Genomic DNA, 23,812 nt, shown 5'->3' on the forward strand with positions numbered 1-23,812 from the left:
TGAGTCTCAAAGGAAATTACACTAGGGGGCGTGATTGTGCAGTGAGGTGGGTATGCCATGTAAAAAGTGGGTGTCGTGACTGCAGTTTGACCCATACAGATGGAAAAAAAAAGAAAAAAAAAAAACCTGGAATGGAAAACAATTTTGTTTTGTTTCCATTGTGTACCTCATTCAATTCCTTGAACAAGATGGCAGCCAGAGCGCCTCGTTACTGGCTGGTTTAGCGAATGTCGATGTCAGCTGCTTGTTCTGTTTGTTCGTGTTTTCCATCACTATGGTTAGACCCTTGTCAGACATTTAGCTTGGTGTGGCACTGACTGGGTTATGGTAAAACCCTTGATAGCTGCCTCTTTTGCTATAACAAAATAATGACAAATTATTTAAAGGGTGTGCAATGCATTCTTGACTTAAAACTAACAGCAAACTATTGTAGTCTGTTCTTGGAACAATTTGTACCTCAGTACAGCAAGATTTTATAACTTTTGATTATGAGAAAGGTATCTAGTTGATGGACACAGTTTACTTCGTTCACCTCAATGGCCTACGTGTTCAAAGTTACCCAAATTTAACTGTGTGAGAAATATCCACCTGTATTCTTCAAGCAAATGTCTTACCTCTCTCACTGAAATATTGCCAAACAAATTGACACCAATGGAAGCACGACTTGCCCCTAAGCGGGAGATTACTACATCACAAGTACCTCCATTTGTCCCCAACGCTTTTCCCCCTTCTTTTTTTGCCTTCTTCCATCCTCACTCCTCCCCTGTGGCATATCCATGTTTACTGGAGCAAAGTCCGGGCGGTGGCTGCCCACCAGCTCACCAGAGAAATGTCAGGCAACAACACGTCCAGACTCTCTGGAGGATCCTCTTCATTATTCTCCACCACACTGACGTTCTGCGAGACGGCGGACCAGGTAGGGGAAGTTAAAGGAGGTTGACAAAAGAAAAAGCCAAATGAAGAAGAGTGAACAGACATTGACCACAGATGTACGATTACCCCAAAACAAATGTCAAGACCAAATTAAATCACTTGGCTCTTCCGCGTCTTTAAGGTGGAAAAGAAAGAAAAAAAATCAGTTTTTCCTTGCTTGGCCATCTTGAAGGCTAGTGGACAAACAAAAAACACAATGAAACACACACACATGCACACTGCAGTCATGTCATCTAAAAAAACACCCACACGCACAGGAGAAGCTTCAGGTCAGTTCAGAGGATTCGGTGAATCAGTTCTGCTACGACGGTGTAGAAAATGCAATTGACCCAATATGTGTGAGCGACGCCAGTGACTTCAGCTGTACTCCGACACTGAAGCAAAATAAAAGCTCCATCATTCCACTTTAATTAGCCGTTTGACTCATGAGGACCACTTAAGGGCCACAGACTTCCTCCATCCAGAAACACTGCAGCAGCTGACAGAAGCGAGACGCTTGTCACGTTTCTTTTCACTGACAGGAACAGCTTGATATTTGTGGCAGGCCCGGCGCCAGAAAAAAAATATTAAGGGGGCGATGAGTTTATCACGGGGGGGGGGGGGGCCCGACCCCCCCCCCCCCCCACACACACAAAAAAAGTGCGCATCGGAGGGTACCTGCCTCTGAGCGTGTGTAATGAATTGGGTGCGCTCCTAGAAAGCTTGTGTATTTAGGCTACACCGCTGTAAGAGACTGAGTGAGTAAAGAGTGATGACAGTATTTTTTAATTATTATTTGAACATATAGACCCTCGGTCAAGTGATCTCCTGCATACCACAAAACCAAACCAACAACTGATCTGAGACAACACGAGACAGTAGATTAACCCCACATAAACCTTTCATGTAGATATACATTGGTCCCTCATTTATCGCGGGAGTTACGTTCTAAAATAGCCCACAATAGGCAAATCCGTGAAGTAATCAGCGTTATTTTTTACAATTATTATAGACATTTTAAGGCTGTAAAACCCCTCACTACACACTACACTTTTCTCAAACAGGCATTAACATTTTCTCACTTTTCACTCTCAAAGTTCAAACCTTAGTAGAAAAATAAGACCAACCTGTTTTCAGGCCCAAACATTTGTTTGAGAAATAAAAATAGAACGTTTTCCTATAAATAATTATGATGGCTTTTCAAACTAACGAATTTAATTTTAACGATCAAACTACGGGGGTTAGGGACACACAAGAAATTATTACTAGTGACTGACCAGTATTTCACAGTTCCTCTGATCGCGCCTCTTCGTCCTGGCGCCGAGCCACTGTCGCGCCTTTTTCCACTCACACCTCGCTGCAGGTGTCTTTTTCTGAGTGAAGAACATAGTTATGGGTAGTTGTTGGCGCTTGTTTTTTCTGGGCGAGACGATTCTTATAAACAGACTCGCAGAACACAATGCGCATACTCTCCCTTTGCGGTGCCGCAACAGGTGTCCCGTCATCTCGACAGAACACCGGCCTGCTTGATGAGGACGCAGAGCACAATGCGCTGTAAAAAAACAAAACAAAACAAAAAAAAAAACATGCAAAATTGGACTAAAAAAATCCGTGAAACTGCGAGGCGCTATATTTTGCAGTATTTCTTTTTATTTTTATTTTTGATAACTCTCATATCCGAGGAGGCGAGGTTGATGACGTGAGGGGGCGTCACCCCCAAACGCCCCCTCGTGGCGCTGGGTCCGATTTGTGGGTTAGAAGTCAGTGCTTCAGGAGCATCATCAGGCTCCTGTCTGAGGATCGCACACAACGTGCAGAGCAACAGATTATGTGTGACAGGATTACGTAATCCGGACACAAACTAGCACAGCAGCTGCAGTCTGTTACGGTTATAATCACCTTACAATTACAGTAAAAAATTAGACTTTAATCTGCACACAAACACAGCAGATCTCACACTGGGGAGAAGCTCAGTGGGAGCTGCCCAGACGAAAACGACTGCTTCCTCCTCTGAAGTGTGGTTTGTGCAAAAGAAAGTAATCTCTTCTGTTGTCAAACAGAAGAAGTCTAAAATCATTATTAGGTGACCGATAAGAGTTGCCAGTGATTACAGTTCACAGCATAAATGTCTTAGCAAGACAGAAAAAAATTCAAATAAATTAAACGTGAAAGTAAGTGAATGACAAAGTTGGCACTCTGGAATCAGCTAAACTGATGCCAAATCACTTATAAAGTTTTTGTGACAGAAATAGACACACTTCTGCTTTAATTTCAGTGGAGTTCTCAGCGAAGTTCATTTGCGGGGCGGTGTCAGTGTCATGATATATTTGCGTTTCATGTCAAATAAGAAAGTTTAAAAAAATTGGTCATCTTGTCAAATTGTTTCTCCTTGTCTTTATGTGTGTTTGGCATTGAGAGAATCAAAAACTACCAATAATGAGTTTTACCATATTCACGTGTTGTGGAACCCCCTCTCACACACACACCAAGCATCCACCCATGACTGCCATTTTTTAAAATTTACATTTTATTTTTTAGAAAGGCACATAATAGAAAACCAAAATTGACATGGAATACAACATTTTTTACTATTAACTAAACATAAACCTCCTCGTATTCCATAATGAAGTCCCATCATCCATTCCCCTTTCCTGTTGAGCATACACACATATGATGTTGCCATTCTTCCACATCCAGAACATTGGTTGTTTTCCAGTGTCTCAAGCTGATCTTTCCAGCTCTTATGATACCAGTCATAATGAAAACTGAAAAAGTAGACTTTGACAAATTTATCATTTGAGACTTATCCCCTAAGAAACAAAGACGTGGACTCAAAGGGATCCTACAGCCATACCATCTGTTCAGAATGTCCAACATTTCAGTCCAGAATAGTCCAATTTCAGGGCATTCCCAAATACAATGAGGAAAGGTTCCGGGTGCTACCCAACATTTCCAGCATAAATTATCAGGCATCAGTTTCATTCTATGTAACCGTAGTGGTGTATGATGGTACCTATGAAGTATTTTGTACTGAGTGAATTTCCTTTCTGCTTCCTTTACATACTTACCACATTTTGCCAAAATAGTCAACTATCTCTCCTGTTTAATTTCTTCTCCAAAATCTTTCTCCCAGAGCCTTTTCATATTAGTCAATGCTCATAAAACTACTGGTAATTTTATAAAACTGCGAGGCTGCATGACACTCCTGCATGGCACAAACACAAACACAGGAGGCAGAACTAGAGGTGGCCGAGCTGAAGATGTTGTGATTCTCTTTGGGAGTGATGAGGATGGACAGGATTAGGAATGAACATATCAGAGGGACAGCTCAGGTGGGACAGTTTGGAAACACTCAGAGAGGTGAGATTGAGTGGGTTTGGACATGTGCAGAGGAGGGATGTAGGGTATATAGGGAGAAGATGCTGACGATGGAGCCACCAGGTAGGAGGAGAAGAGGGAGGCCAAAGAGGAGGTTGTATGATGTGCTGAGGGAGGACAGGCAGGTGATTGGTGTGACAGAGGAAGATACAGAGGACAGATGAGATAGAAACGACTGATCTGCTGGGCAACCCCTAACGGGAACAGCCGAGACAAGAAAAGACAAATGCTGCGCAAAGCAACCACATATTGTCCAGTATTACAGGGACTGATGGCACTAGATGGCATCAGTCAATGCCAGCTCAGAAAATTGAAATTAGGTTAGCCCTCAGTTCTAACCCCAAGCCCGATGCATCTGTTGTGTTCTCGTCTCAGTCCACCTGGCTGGAACAGGGACAAGCCTTGGCTGGCAAGACCACTGACTTGTGTTTCATCCAGGTGGAGTCATAAACTCCTCATTTGCTTCATGCTACAGGACCGGGAGCTAAGCACCAGTCTGATGGACCTGGTAAACATAAGTATATCATGCACAAATTCCTGGGAACAACCATTTTAAAGGATTGATCTATCACAGTCACCCAAGGTTGAACGGTGATATACAAATTCATATTAGTGTGGAATAGAAACCCTCTCTTTAAAGCCACGGTCACACGGCACTAATGAAGGACTAATGAAGCCAAAATGAAACAAGAAATCTGGACTTACGCTGACTTTGAGACATCGTTTAACCGTCATCCAGCTTTGTTCTTGCAGCTGGCGCTTCATCAGAATTTTCAAACTGTTGAAAAATGTGAACGAATCCTGATGACAACCTCAATTATTCCTTATTCCATTTGCTTTCCGTCTTGAAGGGTTCCTCATCGTTTGCATAGTACCGTCAGCGTTCTCTTTGCTTGTTGTCCAACTTAGTCCAACCTCCCAAGTCGACGTCTTGCACAAACACTGGACGAAATCTGAATGGATCAATAACTAAAGATTCGACGAGCTGAACATGACTTATCCATGTTTGGGATGAAAAGCAACGCTGTCATACAGAAACAATAGCGGTAAGAACGTTTCATCAACTACTTTAACTATTTACACTACGCCGTTGCAGCCATCTCTGGCTGGAACATGCGTGTGCGTACATGTTGTTGTGAAGACAAACCTGTTGTCAAGACAATCAGATCTCGCAGCTGCAGGTGCTGTGGAGAGCACAGACTGGCTTCAGAAATGCTCACTAGGCTGGCGCTCGTGTCTGATACCCACTGTCAAGTCACGTGATCATGAATGTTTTGTTTTGATTTTGTTTAAAGCATCAAGGTTTGCCGTTCACTTCAGTTTTCTTTTGTTGTTACGGTTTTATTTTGTTCTTTTTGTGCTCTGGACTCGTAGGCTTTTCAGTGATGGGAGAAAGTACAGGCTCATTTCATCCACTTTTCCTCGGCAATTTGTTACTTTTTTCCTTCATTCAGCTATCGCCATGTGCCCATGTGACTGGGCCCTAAGCAAGTCCTCAGTAACTGCCCCCTGTACATCAATGGGCCCAAAATTTTGACCTTGTGTGTGACCTTGACTTTTAATTATTATTATTATTTTTACCATTTTGGATAATCTCAGGACAATTATTTTTTCAGATAAATCCCACTGAAACTAACAGGTAAGAATGTATATTTACTACGTGTATTTTATTCTGCCAATCAATGCATTAATGGACGTATTTCGGTTGTTTAAGCCGCGGGGTTTCAAAGTGTTGAGAAAAGCAGCAGCTTTTAGTTTTGTAAATGAATGGTGAATACTAATACTGTGTTTTACTGCTTTGAAAGATGATGACCGTGTTTGGGGGTTTTATTTTTTATTCATTCATTTTTCGTGCATCCTTGTGTGTCTGTGAGGCTTGAATTTACCCAGCAGCCCCTGCGGCGCTTAAAGTGAAAGTGGTTTATCAGAAGCCGACAGTGTAATCTGATGTGGCCACGACCGAATCAATACTAAAAGTTATCGGTTATCTGTATAAAGTTAAATTTTTTAGCAGTTTATATCCGTTTATCATCATAAAAGATAACTCACTCATCTTCAACCGCTTTTCCGGGTTCGGGTCGCAGGGGCCAATAGCTCCAGCAGGTACCCCAGACTTCCCTTTCCCGTGCCACATTGACCACCTCTGACTGAGGGATCCAGAGGCGTTCCCAGACCAGTGTAGAGATATCATCTCTCCACCTAGTCCTGGGTCTTCCCCGGGGTCTACTCCCAGATGGACGTGTCTGGAACACCTCCCTAGGGAGGTGCCCAGGAGGCATCCCTACCAGATGCCCGAACCACCTCAGCTGGCTCCTTTCAACACAAAGCAGCAGCGACTCTACTCTGAGCTCCCCATAGATGACTGAAAAGATAACTTTTCAGTTATCTGATTAATGGTTATCAAAGCTAACCTTTTGGTTAGCTGTGCCCAAACCTGCTTTCTACATACAGCAACCAGACAGTGGGCAGGAGACATAAAACACAAAGCACTTTTCACTCATGGTGTGAAAATTGTGAAAATATTGTTGATAAACTGTCCGGAATTAGTTTTGTTTAGAAATTAAACCATGAGTGAAAAGTGCTTTGCGTTTCATGTGTCCCTGCCCCACTGTCTGTGTAGTTGCATGTGGAAAGTAAATGAAAGTTGTTTTTTTTGCAACCCCCTTCTGCTGGGGGAGGATTGAGCTCACAGCGAGACAGGAACTAACGTGATTGTATGATTTTAAGGTTTACAAATGTTTTTGGCTGTTAAGCTTCACTTATTATGCCAGCAAATGATGTTAGCGGACCGAAAGTCAGCGGAACCAAAGTTAGCGGAAGCTAAGTGGTCCACGTAGCTGAAAAGCTAATCCGCTAACAAAAAAGTTAGGTTTGCTATTTTGTGGTTAGCGGATTAGCAGGACTGTGCCCACCATTGGCTACCACTGCACATGGGTGTAATAAATTAGGGTGACCAGATTTGGGTTTCCGAAAAGGAGGACACCTTTTTTTGGGGGGGGGGATTCATCGGTGTATCGGTGTATGTTATGACACAAATGACATGGTGTCTGTATAACAGTTGCATTTATTGGCCCAAATAGAACTAACAAATTTAATTTTAACGATCAACCTACGAGGTTGGACACATAAGAAATGATTAATAGTGACTGACCAGTATTTCACAGTTCCTCTGTCTGATCGCGCCTCTTCGTCGTGGTGCCGCAGCGCTGTCACGCCTTTTTCCACTGAGTCACTCCTCGCTGCAGGTGTCTTTTTCTGAGTGAAAACACAGTTATGGGTAGTGTTGGCGCTCTTTTTCTTCTGGGCGAGAAGATTCTTAAGTGACTTAGTGTGGCTGATGCGAACCAGTCGAGGCTGTAATGACAGGTCGGTCATGGCTCACTAGAGGCTGCTACGTGGCACATACGGGGTACAGAGAGGCACATAATGGCACCTTCATAGTGGATATGTGATAGATGAAAACGTGGGTCATTCTTCGAATAATCGTGACACACCCATGCGTGACTCCTTCTTCATCCTTCATTATTCGGTGGGACCCAGGCCTGGGTCCCACTGAGCCATGCAGCATGTTTTCTTTGCTACGAGAGGGTTTCTTCAACTATCGTGGGAGGTTCATGGCTCTGAGTGGCTCTTAGAGGCATTATCTTCAGTTAACGAGGCTCCTCTCTGAGCGTGGCGCTAATTTCAAGAAGTTCAAAATTTAGCAACAACAGCGTGGCACAGTTTGTGTTTGAGTTACTGCGACGGCTTAGAGGCATTTACGTGGTGCTTACGAGTCTGCTAAAAGTCCATTATCCATGCGCCTGGCACCTCCTCTTGCGCACACAAGTCCACCTGCTCTGTGCGCTAGACTCTATATAAAATAATTATTTTGTAGCGGATTAATCATTTTCTGTCAAACCTTGGATGCTGAAAACACCTCTAATCACTTCTGGAATCACAGAGGACTGTTTCATCTGGATGCTATTTTCCTCTTTCCTGCTCCATGTGGAATGTATTTTGAACAGCTTAAGGTAATTATTTTAATGTTTTTTATAGCTTGATAAAACAGTTCCTAGCTGTAAAAGTATGTCTGTATGTTGATGTCTGTTGTATGAAAAAGTATGTTGATTTAATATCTTGTTAATGGATCACATGAGCTCCGCTGTGTGTGCGCACTGAGGCAGGACCTGAGAGGTTATTTTTGGAGTGGCTCTCTTCTTGCGCACACAATTCCACCTGCTCTGTGTGCTGGACTCTATATAAAATAATTATTTTGTAGCAGATTAATCATTTTCTGTCAAACCTTGGATGCTGAAAACATCTCTAATCACTTCTGGAATTAATGGATCACATGAGCTCCGCTGTGTGTGCGCACTGAGGCAGTGACTCATCATCACGCTTCAAACGAGCATTTAGGCAGAACGCCAGCTCACAAAAGAGTGATTTGGATTTTTCAGTCAATACTGGATGAACACAAAGTTAAAATTTGGGTGAAAGTGGATGTGTGTTTAAAGCCATGGAAGATAACTCCAGTGGAGCAACACAGGTGGAGAGCGCGCAAAAGACCGATTTTGAAGACATACACAAAGTTAAAAGTTGTATCATGGTGACTTGTAAGCTGCGGAAGAAATAAAGTAATATATATATATATATATATATATATATATATATATATATATATATATATATATAGAAAATGATCCACAGGTGTATATAATAAAGCAGCCACCTCATTCTGTATGCAGAACGGCACCGCACGCAAAAGAGCGCTTTTGCAGAATTAAATGGATGAACACAAAGTTGAAAGTGGAATCACGTTGTAAAAATGACTGTGTTTAAAGCCAGGGAAAAAATAAAGCCAGCAAGCCACGGACGGAAAGGAAGCCACTTAGAAAGAGCACAGAGACGGCTCTCCAGGAACCCGTGGTTCGGGTCTAGCTGGTCTGGTGCACAGGTGGACAGCGGCCTGGTCACAACGCACAACTGCGGAGCTGTGATGAAGTGTCTATTTTTGGACTGCGTTTAAAAAAAGAAGGGACATCTTTAAATGCTGCTGTGAATCTGTGAATTGAAAACCCACACTTTGAAGGGACCAGGTGTGGGACAGCTGGAGGTTTGGACCAATCTCATGCCTAAACGTGCGCCAACATGGCGTTATCATGGCGCTATCATGGCACTAATAAACAGACACACGCAGAACACAATGCGCGTGCTCTCCCTTCGCGGTGCTGCAACCGGCTGCTTGATGAGGACGCAGAACACAATGCACTGTAAAAAAAAAAAAAAAAGCAAGCAAAATTGGACTAAAAAAATCCGCGAAACTGCGAGGCCGCGAAAGGTGAACCGCGTTATAGTGAGGGACCACTGTATTATGTTTGAGGCAGTTGAACAAAATTTTGAAAAATTTTGAAATTCCCCCCGGACATTTTTTTAGGTCTCAAAAGTAGGATATGTCCGGGAAAAAGAGGACGTCTGGTCACTCTAAATAAATTTGTGATGAATGCGAATGGAAAGTCTTCACCAGCAACGCTGTTTGACGTATTTTCTTCTTAAGATGGGATGAGTTTGTGTGTCTGGTGTCATTGTGTCATTGTTGCTGTGTACGTGTGCATATCAGTTTGCACTAAACCACATACGGTACCTGGGCTTAGCGTGTGCTGCAGGAAACCTGTGCTTTAATCCTTCCAAACCCACCCAGCTCTCTAATCCGCTTCACATTCCAGTGCTAGCAGTCCCCCGCGGGTACAAAAAAAGAGAAAAAACAAAAACCCCACACAACACCACCCACATAAACGTTACATCTCAGACCAGCCTGCAGAAAAGCCTGAGAAATCCCACCTGATCCATTTGAATGAGTTAACAGCTTATCTCCACTGCAGCTCACACACTATTCTGTGCACGCACGTGTTTATGTGCCACTCTGTGTGTTTACTGGTGCAACAATATTCTTGTATAAGTGATTTGCACTCAGGTTGTGCAGATTTGTTGCAGCATATCTAAACTAATTCAAAAAACAAGAGGTGGAGAAGCTCAGTCAACACTACAGAGTAAACAACACAACAAAGCTGTCGTCTGGCAGAAATAAATCCGCATCACATGAAAACAGAGTTTGAGAAGATTCCGTTTGATGAGACTTTTTTTTTTTTGCAAAGAGCCAACCTCAAATGATCTGCTCCAGTAAACGAGTCTTAAAGAGCAACTTAGAGACTGAAGAGCAGAAATCCTTCTTATGGACTACGAAATTAGAATGTGAAGAGAAAATCTGTTTTACAGCAATACAGGCAAAATTTCAGAGACATAATGCAGTGAGCAAAGTGAGATAAGGAAAAGAAAAAAATAACTTTGTGACAAGTAGGCGGGACCAGAGGAGACGTCCCTAAGGAAACTGTCATGTTCTGTACGTTTTGTGGTACATTCTTGCGATCAAAGCCTGTCTGGTTTTTAATTTTTGTATTTTCAGAGGTACAAGTCGCTTTTAGTTTAGTTTGGGAGACACTACGACTTATACTCCGCTGCAACGTTGCACATTTGTTGCTAAAAAGACTAACTACAATGACTATTTATATCAGAGTTTCCCAAGAATCAAAGCACTAAACAAGATAAACTCTAATAAGAGAGTAAATGCCAAAAATAAAAAGTACATTCAACAATGAACAAAAATATTTAATTAAAAAGCTGAGAATACAGAAAAAAGGGTGTGACTTATACTCTGGTAGGACTTATATAAGGGTTTTTGATCTTCAAGAGGCATTTGTTTTAACCAGGTGTGATGTACACACTGTATGCGCAACACAGTTACAAATTATACCAAACGTGATAAATACTAAGACTCAAACATTCATGAAACCATCACCATGGTTGATTAACACATTTATTTCAACATGCAGCAAATCCTTAGCTTAAACTGTGGTTTGTAGCAGTTGTGTGCACACCTAGCTTCAATAACTGCTAACCCGCTAACTGAAAAGTTAATTGTTGCTGTGTCCCAATTTGTGGGTTGTGTCCGTCCAAACTCTACAGGATTCAGTGTTTCAGATATAGTTGAGGACGGAACTATTTAGCAAAGGTTAACTGGTCCACTCATGTTATTAAAAGTTACCTGAAAACCTAATGCACTGAAAACGTAGCTTTGCCAACCGTTAAATAGTACAAATATGTTAGTAAACTTAAACTTAGTTGGACTACTTGTGGGTTTTAAGTTATCTGAAAAGCTAATGCACTAATGAAAAAGCTAGCTTTGCAGGGTTGCTAACTTTGGGACTTTGGCTGGAGTGAGACTGTACGCACATAGCGTGCACAGAAACGTTTTGCTAACCCTAATTTTTGCAGCCGGCGCGATGCGGCGGCACAGGAAAAACACCTCCGTGTTGATAACCATTTGTAAAATCCAGGCGGCTTTTGATGGCTTTCAGTGGAGTGAGTATATGAGAAATTGTTTAACAGCTGGACATGTTCCAACTTGTCCTTAAGGCTTCCAACAGAGGTGTTTTTCCTGTGGCAGAGCGTCGCAGCGGCTGCGAGCCGACGCTGCAATCCGTCCGCACGTCTTTCATTAAAAAAATCTCCTTTAACAGTGGAATATCCGGATAAAATGCTGAAACTGACTTCTTCTGAAACTTCTCTGTTCTCTCACGACGTCCTGGATCAATAGAGCCTGAAATGTGGAGGTTTTCAGCTTGAAACAGGCTGACGACGGCGCCTGAGAGCGCTGCACGACGTCTCGCTCCGTGGGAAGTCCTTAAAGTGACAATATCACCTCAAAATCTCTCATCAGCCGTTAAAATTTTCACCAAAAACCAGCTTAATTTTTCGAACCGTGTCCACTTCGATGTGTCTCACAGGTTTAGAAAAAATTTTGATCAAACAAAGCGCCAGTCTCTCAGCAACTTCTTAGACAAAGGAATTCCGACGAGGGGCTGGAGGACTCCTCCCACAAGGCGTGCTCACAGGCGAATGACGTCACTGACAGGCGTGGAAAAACTCATGCATGCACACGAGGGTTCAAGCATGTCTGACGTAAAAACATATGAATGAAATCCATATAGTTTTTGAAAAAAATAAAAAGGACTTATACTTTATGGACAGCCCTCGTATTTTATGATGGCACAATCACATTATAACAAGTATTTTGGTAATGTCTTTAAATGAGAATATAGTCAAAAATTTCAAGATGCATATAGAACCTTTTTTATTTAACATACATAACAGTGCCATTTAATTGTTCCATGCAAGTGCTATGTTAAAGATTGGCCAGCAGATGTCGCCATACTTAAGTGTATCAAATGCTTCTAAACACTGAACCATTTCAACACAATTGCTTCATATTAATTCAGTGGTTTCAAAATGCTTCAGTTTCTCCGTCAATAATAATTTAGCTATAAAATCCATCAGTGAGCACTTTTTTTAGCGCATTGTACATGGATAGACATAAAATCTTGAATACTTGTTTAACCAGGACATTAACATATGACACGTCCTTTAAATTACCTAGTTTGCAACTTGTTGAAGTCTGTAGTCAAAAAAGACAGAAACAAGTTTCAAAGCTATGCTTGAATTCTACCTAAACTCTTCACACACAGCTGATGTATCATCTGCAAGGTTTTCAATGAATCAACGATCAGAGAATACTGCAGTCAGAACGTTGTCAGAGGATGTTAACAGCTGTTTGCGTGTGCACCTTAAAATCCTCTCCTTTCATGAAGAAAAAATGTGCTGTGGTCTGCTCTAGTCTAATCTAGTCATCAACATAAAATTAAAGAGCAATTTTTATTTTGGCGTGACATTTCTTGCTTGTGCGTGAGAGTGTCAGATTGATGCTGAAAGCGTGAGTGTCACACCAGATGCGTGAGAGCTGGCAACCCTGGCTTTGCTAATTAGCAGTTAGCATATAATCACAACAGCACACTACTTTTGATAGTTTTGTACAGGATAACTTCGAATTATTAACTTTTATGTGAAGTGTGTTCTTTCTTATATACAACAACAAAAAACAGTTTTTGTCCTTTTTTTCCAACCACGCCCACCTTAATTTAGTTTTTAGACTTTATTACAGCTAAGGTCATTTTACCACTACAGAATAGTAAAGAGTTTTTTTTTTTTTTTTTTAATTGCATAACTTTCAGGACAAATGATTCACAATCCATTGGTTTAGCTTAACATTTTCTCTCCAGGAAATGACCAATGTGATTACAAATGAACCAGTCAGAATTGTCAAGCATCTGCAGATGGCACAAAATTTGAAAAATGGTCTGTGAGTGCTCAAATAATCCAAAAAACTTTACTTCCGTACATCGTGCTGCTCTGTTTATGTCTAGGTCAGTGGAGCAGAGTACGTTTTTTATTTAATTGACGATTTGACTCTTAATCCAGGTATATTTTAACATTTTATGATTTTATTTTTGCTGCACTCAACAGTCCATCACTGAAATAAATTCTTGAATTTGCTGCAGGTTATATTTGTCAGATATTTTCGCAATATGCAAGAGTTTTCTCTTTTTTTATCTAACTACCTGCTGAATTGATGCAGGTGTCTAAAAAAAAACAGTCAAAGGTACTATTCAATTGAAAGGGAAAGTGTGTCCAAACCTTTGACTGGTACTGTATTTGTAGGTGTTTTCTGCAGCTGATAGTATCTGAATTCTAATACCCTGTCACACATAGCCGGAATCACGCAGTAGTGGCGTCAGTTATGAATCGGCGCATATCTGAAAAGTGTCTGATTTCAGATCCACAACGTTCTGACAGCCATCTGTGGAAGTCCACACAGTTCGTCAAAATCGGCCAGTGGGCCCGAGTGTGCAGCACGTGTTCATAATCCTCCAAGTGAGATGGGACACCTATCCAACGGAGGTCCATGAGCAGTATGAGGACCATCTAACCACAATTTACATATTCTGATGGCGACAAAACAGCATCTGAAATGATTTGAGCACATATGAGGGAACCTCGAGATGAATCTGTCACGGCGTAAAGCCTGCCGGTATCTGCATGTGCACGTATAATAATGTTCAACTCCACTGCCCCCCCCCCACAAAGGAACCGTTGATTGTTGATATGTATGTGGCTTGCAGCCATTCATGTGCAGGCGATGTGAACACAGCGCGAACAAACCGAAGCGCGTGTCCACTCTGGGTTAATGCATGCCACAGTGCACGGCACTGCAGATGTGGACAGGCTGTTATATCCATAATAGTCCTTAGAGTACAGATAATATTCTTCCCCATGGATGGCATAATAATAATACAATAACATGCTTTTGGAGGGCAGTATGCATTTTCAGAGGCCCGCCGTTCATGACCAGTCGCCCAAAATGACAGGTATTCTCCCGAATTAGACATGGGCGAATATCTATCATTTTGGGCGACTGGTCATGAACGGTGCGACTCAGAAAATGCATATCGTACGACAACAGCATGTTATTTGCATTATTATCACTTAACTGAGATACACAACATGTAACGCGTACATAAGTTGGCTCACTTTAAGTTTTGTCGTGTCGGCTGGCGCATGCTGCTCTCCAATTTGGCAGTGCGTCCTCATCAAGCTGGCTGCTTTGGCTGCTGTTCATTGTCGTACAATCCATGAGAAAATCATCTGGAATATCCATATTGGGACCACACACACACTTCTTGCCTTTTTATGTTTTCCTCTGAGGGCAGTTCTTGGGCTGCGCACTATGACATCATTTGTTACGCACAGCGGTCGGGTATAGCCAGATAGCGTCGACGTAAATCTACAATACCGGCCTAGCAACGCCTCGGTAAAGTGATAATAATGTGAAATATTGTGCCCATCAGATCTGTGCCACCATGGTGGCTGGCGGGCAGCTGTGAAACGCTGTCACACCTCACGTCAGAGGCTCAGCGCTGAACAGATCTCACTGCTGTAATAAATTACTGCTTGATCCCATTTAATTCTGTCGGACATATGACATGAACGTTTCGCCATGACAACATATGAAACATGAATCTCACCTCCAGGAGCATTTAGCAGCGCCAGTGCGCCAGGAACCAGACAGCCTGTGGTGGAATGCTGGGGGGATACATTGCTGCTACAAATATAGTGGAAAAGCTCAGTGCAAACTTTTAGCAGTAAAGTCAGCAAAGGTTGTGCAAGCACATGCATTTGCGCACGCACGCAGCAAAGTTTAGCTGGCAGTAAACTGTCCACTGACAGCTGAGCACATGCTGCGCCGCGGTGTGAAAACACACACACACTGAGCGGTTCGTTTCCTCATATCAGCACTTTTATGCACACACACATGCACGTGAGGTCAGTGAGCCTGGGGAAAAGAGGATGAGCAAAGGAGTGACTGAATGAGAGTGAGTGACCGCATGGATGGACACATATGGCGTGAGTTCAGTCCATGTGTTGGTTGTTCTTTGATGTCCAGTACAGGTCCTGTGCACAAAGGAGGAACACAGCGCTCCGGTCTGTGTTTGTCATCCAGACATTTGGAGATCGGGCAGTCTGCAATGCATTTTATGGCCATCTGACAGCAGTCTGTGTCATCTACATACACTCTGGATGCGATCTGACAGGTGTGGACGAGAGTCTGTCTGCATTCTGACAGAGCTGACCACGCCTCTTTTCCACCCGACTGCATCAGATTATGGCAATATTGCTGTGTTGCTTATGCTTCTGCCACATTCTTGCTATGTGTGACTGGGGTTAAGTGTTGTGGCGTCTGTCAGACACTGTAAAAAGAAAAAAAAAATATTCAAGAAGTTTGAATTTAGGGTTAAAATTTGATGGTAAAAACAGTGGAGACTGCATGAAAACTTTGTTTCCAATTTAAAAGATAACTGATTTTATATTTGCAGTTATTTAATATTAGATACCATAGTGATGAAAAAAAGAAAAAAAGAGGGAAAACATTGGGGCATTGTATTTGAACACTCATAAAAAAAATACCTGAACATTTTCCTTAACATAAGTTATTCTCTAAAATTTTTAATCTCATAATGTGTGCACGGAAAAAAAATGCATGCAAATAAAATCACTGCAAACAAACACACTCCAAAACCACACAGTAACGTGAGAGAGTGTACAGCGTGTGTCCGATCCACATCATCCTCCCTGACATTGTACATCCCAACTCACAGGGTCGGGATGTAACGATGTGTGCTTGTGCTCCACACGTCATTTATTGCTTTGATTACCGATTCCTACCTCCATCATATCAATCAGCCACAGCAGCCGCTCCTATAGGGGGGGGGACGGAGGGAAAAAGCTGTGAGGTGAGGTGAGGAGGGTAGATTAGGAGGAAAAACACTGGAACACAGGAACCCAGTCAAAAGCGTCATTCTGCATCCGCTCAGAACAGGATTGTATTTTTTGTATGATCCATGGAAATATCACACTGTCTGTTTGAGCACACAGAGATACTCCAGAGCAATTCTAACACAGAGAACAACACAACGCAGCAAAAAAGAAGCTATTTTTAACCGCTGCAATGCATGCTCCGGACCTTATACGACCTACGTACAACCATAATTCCAATGAAGTTGGGACGTTGTGTAAAATGTAAATAAAAACAGAATGCAATGATTTGCAAATCCTCTTCAACCTATATTCAATTGAATACACCCCAAAGACAAGATATTTAATGTTCAAACTGATACACTTCATTGTTTTTTTTGCAATATTTGCTCATTTTGAAATGGATGCCTGCAACACATTTCAAAAAAGCGGGGACAGTGTATGTTTACCACTGTGTTACATCACCTTTCCTTCTAACAACACTCAATAAGCATTGGGAACTGAGGACACTAATTGTTGAAGCTTTGTAGGTGGAATTCTTTCCATTCTTACTTGATGTACGACTTCAGCTGTTCAACAGTCCGGGGTCTCTGTTGTCGTATTTTGCGCTTCATAATGCGCCACACATTTTCAATGGCAGACAGATCTGGACTTACAAAGCCACGCTGTTGTGACACATACAGAATGTGGCTTGGCACTGTCTTGCTGAAATATGCAGGGACGTCCCTGAAGAAGACGCTGCTTGGATGGCTTGGATGCCTTGCCCAACTCATTAATCATGACGGACAGGTGAGGGGTCGTGGTTCTGGTGGCAGCCGTCTTGACAATTTTCCGGTAGGTCGGGCAGCACATAAACCAATAAGTAACAGCCCTCCTACAATGAAACCAAATATAAATAAATCCTCGACATCCTCCAAAGAGAATGGCGCAAAGCTTGCGACGCACCACGTCTCCCAGGCGTCAAGAACATAGCCCGCAGGGTAGGTTCCCCCTGATCTCCTTGTTGAAAAAATGTGTCACTAGCGTTCAGAGACCAGCTGATCAATTCCATGGTTAATCCAATATAGTTTGAAGAATATGGACTCATCAGACCATAGCACACTTTTCCACTTTGTGTCTTTCCATTTCAAATGAGCTCGGGCCCAAAGAAGGCGGCAGTGTTTCTGGATGTTGTTGATGTACGGCTTTCGCTTTGCATGGTAGAGTTTTAACTCGCACTTGTAGACGTAGCGACGAACTGTGTTAACTGACAAGGGTTTTCTGGAGTGTTTCTGATTCCACGTGGTAAGATCCTTTACACAATGATATCAGTTTTTAATGCAGTGCCACCTGAGGGATCGAAGGTCACGGGCATTCAATGTTGGTTTTCGGCCTTGTTGCTTACTTTTATAAAGTTCTCCAGATTCTCTGGATGTTCTGATTATATTATGGAGTGTAGATGATGGAATCCCTAAATTCCTTCCAATTGAACGTTGAGAAACATTGTTCTTAAACTGTTGGACTATTTCTTTCCATGCGGTTGTTCACAAAGTGGTGATCCTCAACCCATCTTTGCTTGTGAACGACTGAGACTTTTGGAGACGTCCCAACTTCACTGGAATTGCGGTTGTAAGTAGGAGCTGTGCCCACATTCTCAGCATCACGTCAGACCTTTTCTCAGTGGATACTGGACTCCGACCAGGGCTGCCCCTTGTCATCATTCCTGTTCTTGATGTTCATGGACAAGATTATAAGGCACAGTCAGTGACCGGAGGGCATCCAGTTTGGTGAAGGAGGAGCTAAGTCAGAAGGCAAGACTCACGATTTTTTTTCAGTCAATTTATGCTGCTATTCTCACTTATGGCCCTGAGCTTTGGGTAATGACCAAAAGAACAAGTTCACAAACACCAGCAGCGGAAATGAGATTCCTCTGTCAGGTATCTGGCCTACACTCCAGGAGAAGCTTGAATATCGAGGAGGGACTCCAAGTAGAGCCGCTGGTTCTTCACGTTCAAAACAGCCATCTGAGGTGGTTTGAGGATGTGGTGATGTTGCCAGTCTTCCAGGTTCATCCACCTGGGAACATGCCCAGGGAAGACCCAGGACAAGCTACAGAGATTATATTCCCCAACTGACTTGGGAGCAGCTCAGGATCCACCAGGAAAGTTACAGATCTTAGCTTAGGATAGGGAAGTGTGGACTGAGCTGTTGTTTCGTCTGTCACCACCACAACCCAGACAAGTGGCAGAAAATGTGTGAATAATTATCATCAATTTTTTAAAAAGTATTGAACTTCCAGGCTGTAATTTTATTTACATAAGTTGACAAAATGAATCTAAACCAGGGACCCTGGAAGTAGTGGTGGCGAAGCGGTTGCAGCACCCCCCTACTGGAGGAAGGCTGTAGCTGCAAGGCAAAAACCTACAAAACAAATCAATTATAAAAATCTTACATTTTGCACAATTGTAATTCTAGTTGGCCATAATATCTTTTTTGTTTTAGAGGTTTTCATTTTTTTTCATTCCATGTGTGAACGCTCCACAGCTGAAAGCAGTGCTGTTCCACCGCACACCAAGCCGGTGTTCACGTTTCTGTCTGTTGTAGTCTATAGTCTTACAAAACTGGTGTACTGTGTCCTGAGGTGACCCAAAGAACATGCAGAAAACAGCGGGGTGGGGGGGGGGGGGGGTGTTGAGGATAAAGATGTACTTAGTGTATTTACAGGTCAACAATATCCGCTTTGTTTTCAGTCAAAGGTTGTTTGGTGGGCTGGAACCCTTGAACTCAGGTATTGGCACACTCGGCCCATCCTCATGGCCCTGCAGACACCTTCACCTGCTGGGGCCTGAATCCCAGATGGGCTGTGAGCTTGTGCCCATCCGAATTTATGCTTCATTGTTAGCAAATAAGATTTATTTGAAGGATTTCTTCACCTCCCAGGAACTGGACAGGAACTGGCTGAACGCTGGAGTTTTGGACTCTCTCCATCTCTCTGAACTTGTTCCTGCTGGTTCTAAGTTTTTCCATCTTGGACTTCTGGCAGAGGCAGAGGATTTAGCCTCAGTATTCATAAACTGTTTCAGAATTTTCAGATAAAAACTTTATTCTAGCTTTGAACAGCTTTTTGAATCAAAACTGTTGACTTGTGCTTCATATTCCTCGTTTATTGTTCACTGCATTTAACATGGACTTTAAACCAGGACTGAGTTTTCTTCCTGAAACAATGCCAACATTTGACACTCTCAATTCATTTTAATTTTAATATTACATCTGCTATCTCGTGTTTCCTGTTGACATTTCTGTCTTTCATTTTAGTAATTTCACGGTTTGTTTTTTGTTTTAGAAATACAGCACTTTTGGCCAGGTTTTTGTTTGACAATCATCACAATTGTTTCTATGAAATATAAATATTTTCCTTGTATTTTGGTGTATTCACCTAAAAAAAAGGTTCACTAGTTAAAGCTATAGGGCCACCCGCATTTCACTAAACTCATAAAATTGTGAAAGTGTAGTGACACGGACCCACAACAGGGGGCGCAAATGAATGGCCAATAGATGAGCCAAAAAGTAACAATTTAATGTTGTGAAACGTGCACAACGAATATACAGACAACCTCAGAATATAATTACAGTCAAATCACAAAGGTGACGTGTGGGCAGGCTCGAGGATAGAAAACGTCTGTCCTGAGATGAACCAGAAACCACACGATTTCCTCCGCCACCGAACCCAGAGAATACTGGAGCCGCCAAGTCCCGAATTCCCAGGTGATCACCGTCCCCGACTGTCGGATCTGGTACTGCTGGCGAGAACAAAGACAGTCAAGTGTGGGTGTGTGCACACCCAGTAACAATAACGGTGGGAATGCCACCTCCACCTCTCACTCAATATGCTGATGTGTTTGCAGTGATCCCTCAGAGAAAAAGAGTGCCGTCCTGCACTCACTCAGCTTCCACAAAACAAGGAACCGTACGCCTGCAAACACTCACAATGTACAGATTACAGATAAACACAAAAAGGCTGAGGATATTACCTACAATGAGTACGATATCTCGGCAACGAGGTGGAGATAACGTCTGGTCTTTATGGAGTGTGATGATGAAGAATGTGTGACAGCTGTCACTCCCGGCTGTGTCCGTGGCGGCAGCGCCCCTCTTGTGCTTGAAGCCCGCACTTCAGGCAGGGCGCCCTTTGGTGGTGGGCCAGCAGTACCTCTTTCTGGCGGCCCACACAACAAAAATTTAGTTTCTCCTGAAATCCAAGTATTATGTATAATGTCGGTTTATTTTTGAAACATCTTGTAAAATTACAGCTCATTTTAAAGAGAACATATTCATCTGAGGGGAATTCCATCACGAATATTTCTTTAGTTTTTAATGCCGTCTGCAAGAGGACGTGTGTGTGTGTGTGTGTGTGTGCGCATGCATGAGCTTTTGAAAAGGCTGAAAGTTACCTTGATGCAATGCGTGATGCTGATGACTGCGAAATGTCTTGTAAATCACTCCAGAGGTGTTATCAGGTTCCAAAAACAGCATTTTTCATTTTTAAAAGTGTTTATTTCTTGCTAACTTTAACATAATATATGAGAAACATGTTAGATTTACCCAGAAACTCTGCAGTTTTGAAGCATCCCCCCTCCCGTTGGATTAGGAGTAAGAGAGACACCAGCCAGTGATGTCACTGTACCTCTCCACTCTGACTGGCTGCCACCATGTGCTTCCCATAATGCTTTGCGCAAGTCTGGGGAAGCTCCCATGTGATCTATGACGTCACTGTCAGTCGCTGCCGTGAGTAGTTCAACTGTTCTATTGAAAATTTTCCCTTCAGCTGAACTTTTTATTAATTTTTTTCTTGACAATGTGAATTTTGATCATATTAGTAATGTCATTTTATGAATCCTCTACTTAAAGACCAAAAAATAAAATTATAGTAGTACTAGTGAAAATTCTTTTATGCTGTTGACACTACAGTCATTAAATGCAGCAGTTCTGAGTGTGCACCCAGTGCAATGTTGAAAATGAATGGAAGACAAAAAAAAAAGCTTGTATGACGTCAAACTTTCTTTTGTGACCAAAAAAAAACCTCTACAATGTGGTGGCCCTTTTAACTAATACACTCCTGTGGATCAGCAGATCACGACTTCATAATCACATGACTTCCGAAACCAAGAAAGACAAAACAAACTGAAAATGATGATAATTTGAGAGCACGCACGCACACACACATTTTTCCCATACATTTTAATATATGTCTTAAATCTTAAGAAGTTTAGTGGGCCTATACTTTGAAGTTTTTAAAATAAAGTTTAACTTTGTTACTAGGGGTACGTCAATATATGTTATTTCAGAATTTCTGATTTGTATCTGTTTGATATTGGCCAAAATTACTGATCTGGATATCAGGAAAAAACAACAACAATAAAAACCAAACAAAATCTGATCTGGGTTTTACATTGCACGCACGCACGCACGCACGCACGCACACACACACACACACACACACACAAGTCATGTTGTGGGTTTAAGACTGTTGTACGGGGAGTGGAATATTTGTTTCACGGTTTAAGTTGAGAATTTCCATCCAGGATGGGAATTCTGGATCCATGGAAATCTATCCAGATGAAAGTCTATTATTACATCTGCCAAGGACATAAATCATTGGTGTGTACTTATTTATTTCTTTGTCTCTCTGTCTGTTAGCAGGATTACGTCAGAACTACTGCACGGATTTTGATGAAATTTTCACCACAGATACATATTAGGTCATAAAAAAAAAAAAAAAATTTTGCAGGTGATCTGGATCCAGATTCTGGATCAAGTTTCACTTCAAATAGGCTTTGAAGGATTACTTACTGTTAGCAGGATTACATCAAAACTGCTTCATGGATTCTCACTAAATTTGCACCATAGATAGATATTAGGGCATGGAAGACTCCACTAAATTTTGGAGGTGATCTGGATCCGGATTGGCAGACGTCAGAAATTTCTGTTTGCTCTTGTCAACAGATACGTTGTTTAAAGACAGTGAAAACGTATCAGACTGGCATCGGTATTGCCAACTATTGAAGGTTCCAGAATGGTTACTATATCGGACATGAAAAAGTGGTATCATACCTTTGCTACTTTTTGAAAACCAAACCAAAGCACACTAAGGATACTGGATGAGGATGGAGCACATACCCGTGCAGAGCTGAGCGTGGTATTGGTGGTGAAGCTGGCTGACGAGGAATTCAGGGTGTCTGGGTAAGACACCATGGACAGGGAGTCCGGTTGGAGGGCTGACGCCCCAGCTAGCCCCTGCCGGGCCTTTAGAGCCTGAATTTCACGCCTCAGCACAAGTCCATCAAAACGCTCCAGATCCTGCGGTGTGACTAGACCACGCACCTCCGACAGCAGAGCGAACTGAGAAGCATGAACAGAGAGCGAGAAATACAGAACGAAGGCAAAAAGTGTGAGTAAAGGCTTCCACGATCAGGATTAAAATCCTACATTTATCAAACCAGGGGCCCGTTCCATGAAGCAAGCGGTACTTAATGTGAAACTCCTGACTTCACAAAAAGCAGACAGTGTCATAATTGAATCTTTTTCTGGAGTCTGACTTGTGCATTTCAACCTAACTAACGTATCACTCCATAAAAAAAGTAAACTTTTTTTTTAATTCAGCGATACATTAGTTTAAATAACAACGTTTTGAGAGTTTTTTTGTGGAGTGATACCTTAGTTTAAAGTTATTTAAACTAAGGCATCAGTGGAGTGATACATTAATTTAAACAACTTTAAACTATGTATGACTCCATAAAAAATTTAAACATTTTTCATGGATTGATACGTCAGACTCCAGAAAAACTTCAATTATTAAGTTCTCAGCTTTTTGTAAACAAGCAGGAGAAATTTCTGGGATTATTCCAACATCACTACACTCCAACAGCATGAAGCTCTGCATTTTGAAGCCCATAATACACTCACTTATGGTGTCATGTTCTTTCATAATTTAGACATCAAAAACACCTACGGGCATAATTTTAACAAGCTCTAAGAAACTTCACCACAGCAGTAGCATAAAGCATTGCAATCTTCAGAATAAGGACATTAATTTATTAGTACATTTTACCCAGAGTGCATTGCATTGGTCCAACTTAAAGGGGTGGCCAGTAATTGTTCACATTTCGGTATGTGCATTGGTATTGTCTGTTTGACTTTACTTCTTATAGATGTGTTTTTCTTTTCTTTTCTTATTGGTCCAATAACCCCAGAACAAATTCTTTGTATGTGAAAACTTACTTGGCAATAAATTCGATTCTGA

General features: G+C 42.0%; 1 protein-coding gene across 3 annotated transcripts in view; it reads right to left on the bottom strand.

Annotated features, from left to right (window-relative positions):
- Positions 1-23,812, bottom strand: part of whrna (whirlin a) — a 397,537-nt gene that overhangs the window by 51,905 nt on the left and 321,820 nt on the right. Inside the window, exons 7-9 of one of the 3 annotated variants that reach the window (XM_034191659.1) lie at positions 22,690-22,911; positions 16,444-16,476; positions 823-897 (exon numbers count right to left, since the gene is read on the bottom strand). In XM_034191659.1, the coding sequence (XP_034047550.1) occupies positions 823-897; positions 16,444-16,476; positions 22,690-22,911 (330 nt within the window). The remainder of the gene's footprint in view (positions 1-822; positions 898-16,443; positions 16,477-22,689; positions 22,912-23,812) is intronic. The other 2 variants (XM_034191660.1, XM_034191661.1) reach the window with 2 other exon arrangements.

Source organism: Thalassophryne amazonica, chromosome 17, assembly GCF_902500255.1.
Source record: "Thalassophryne amazonica chromosome 17, fThaAma1.1, whole genome shotgun sequence".
NCBI classification, from domain to species: domain Eukaryota; kingdom Metazoa; phylum Chordata; class Actinopteri; order Batrachoidiformes; family Batrachoididae; genus Thalassophryne; species Thalassophryne amazonica.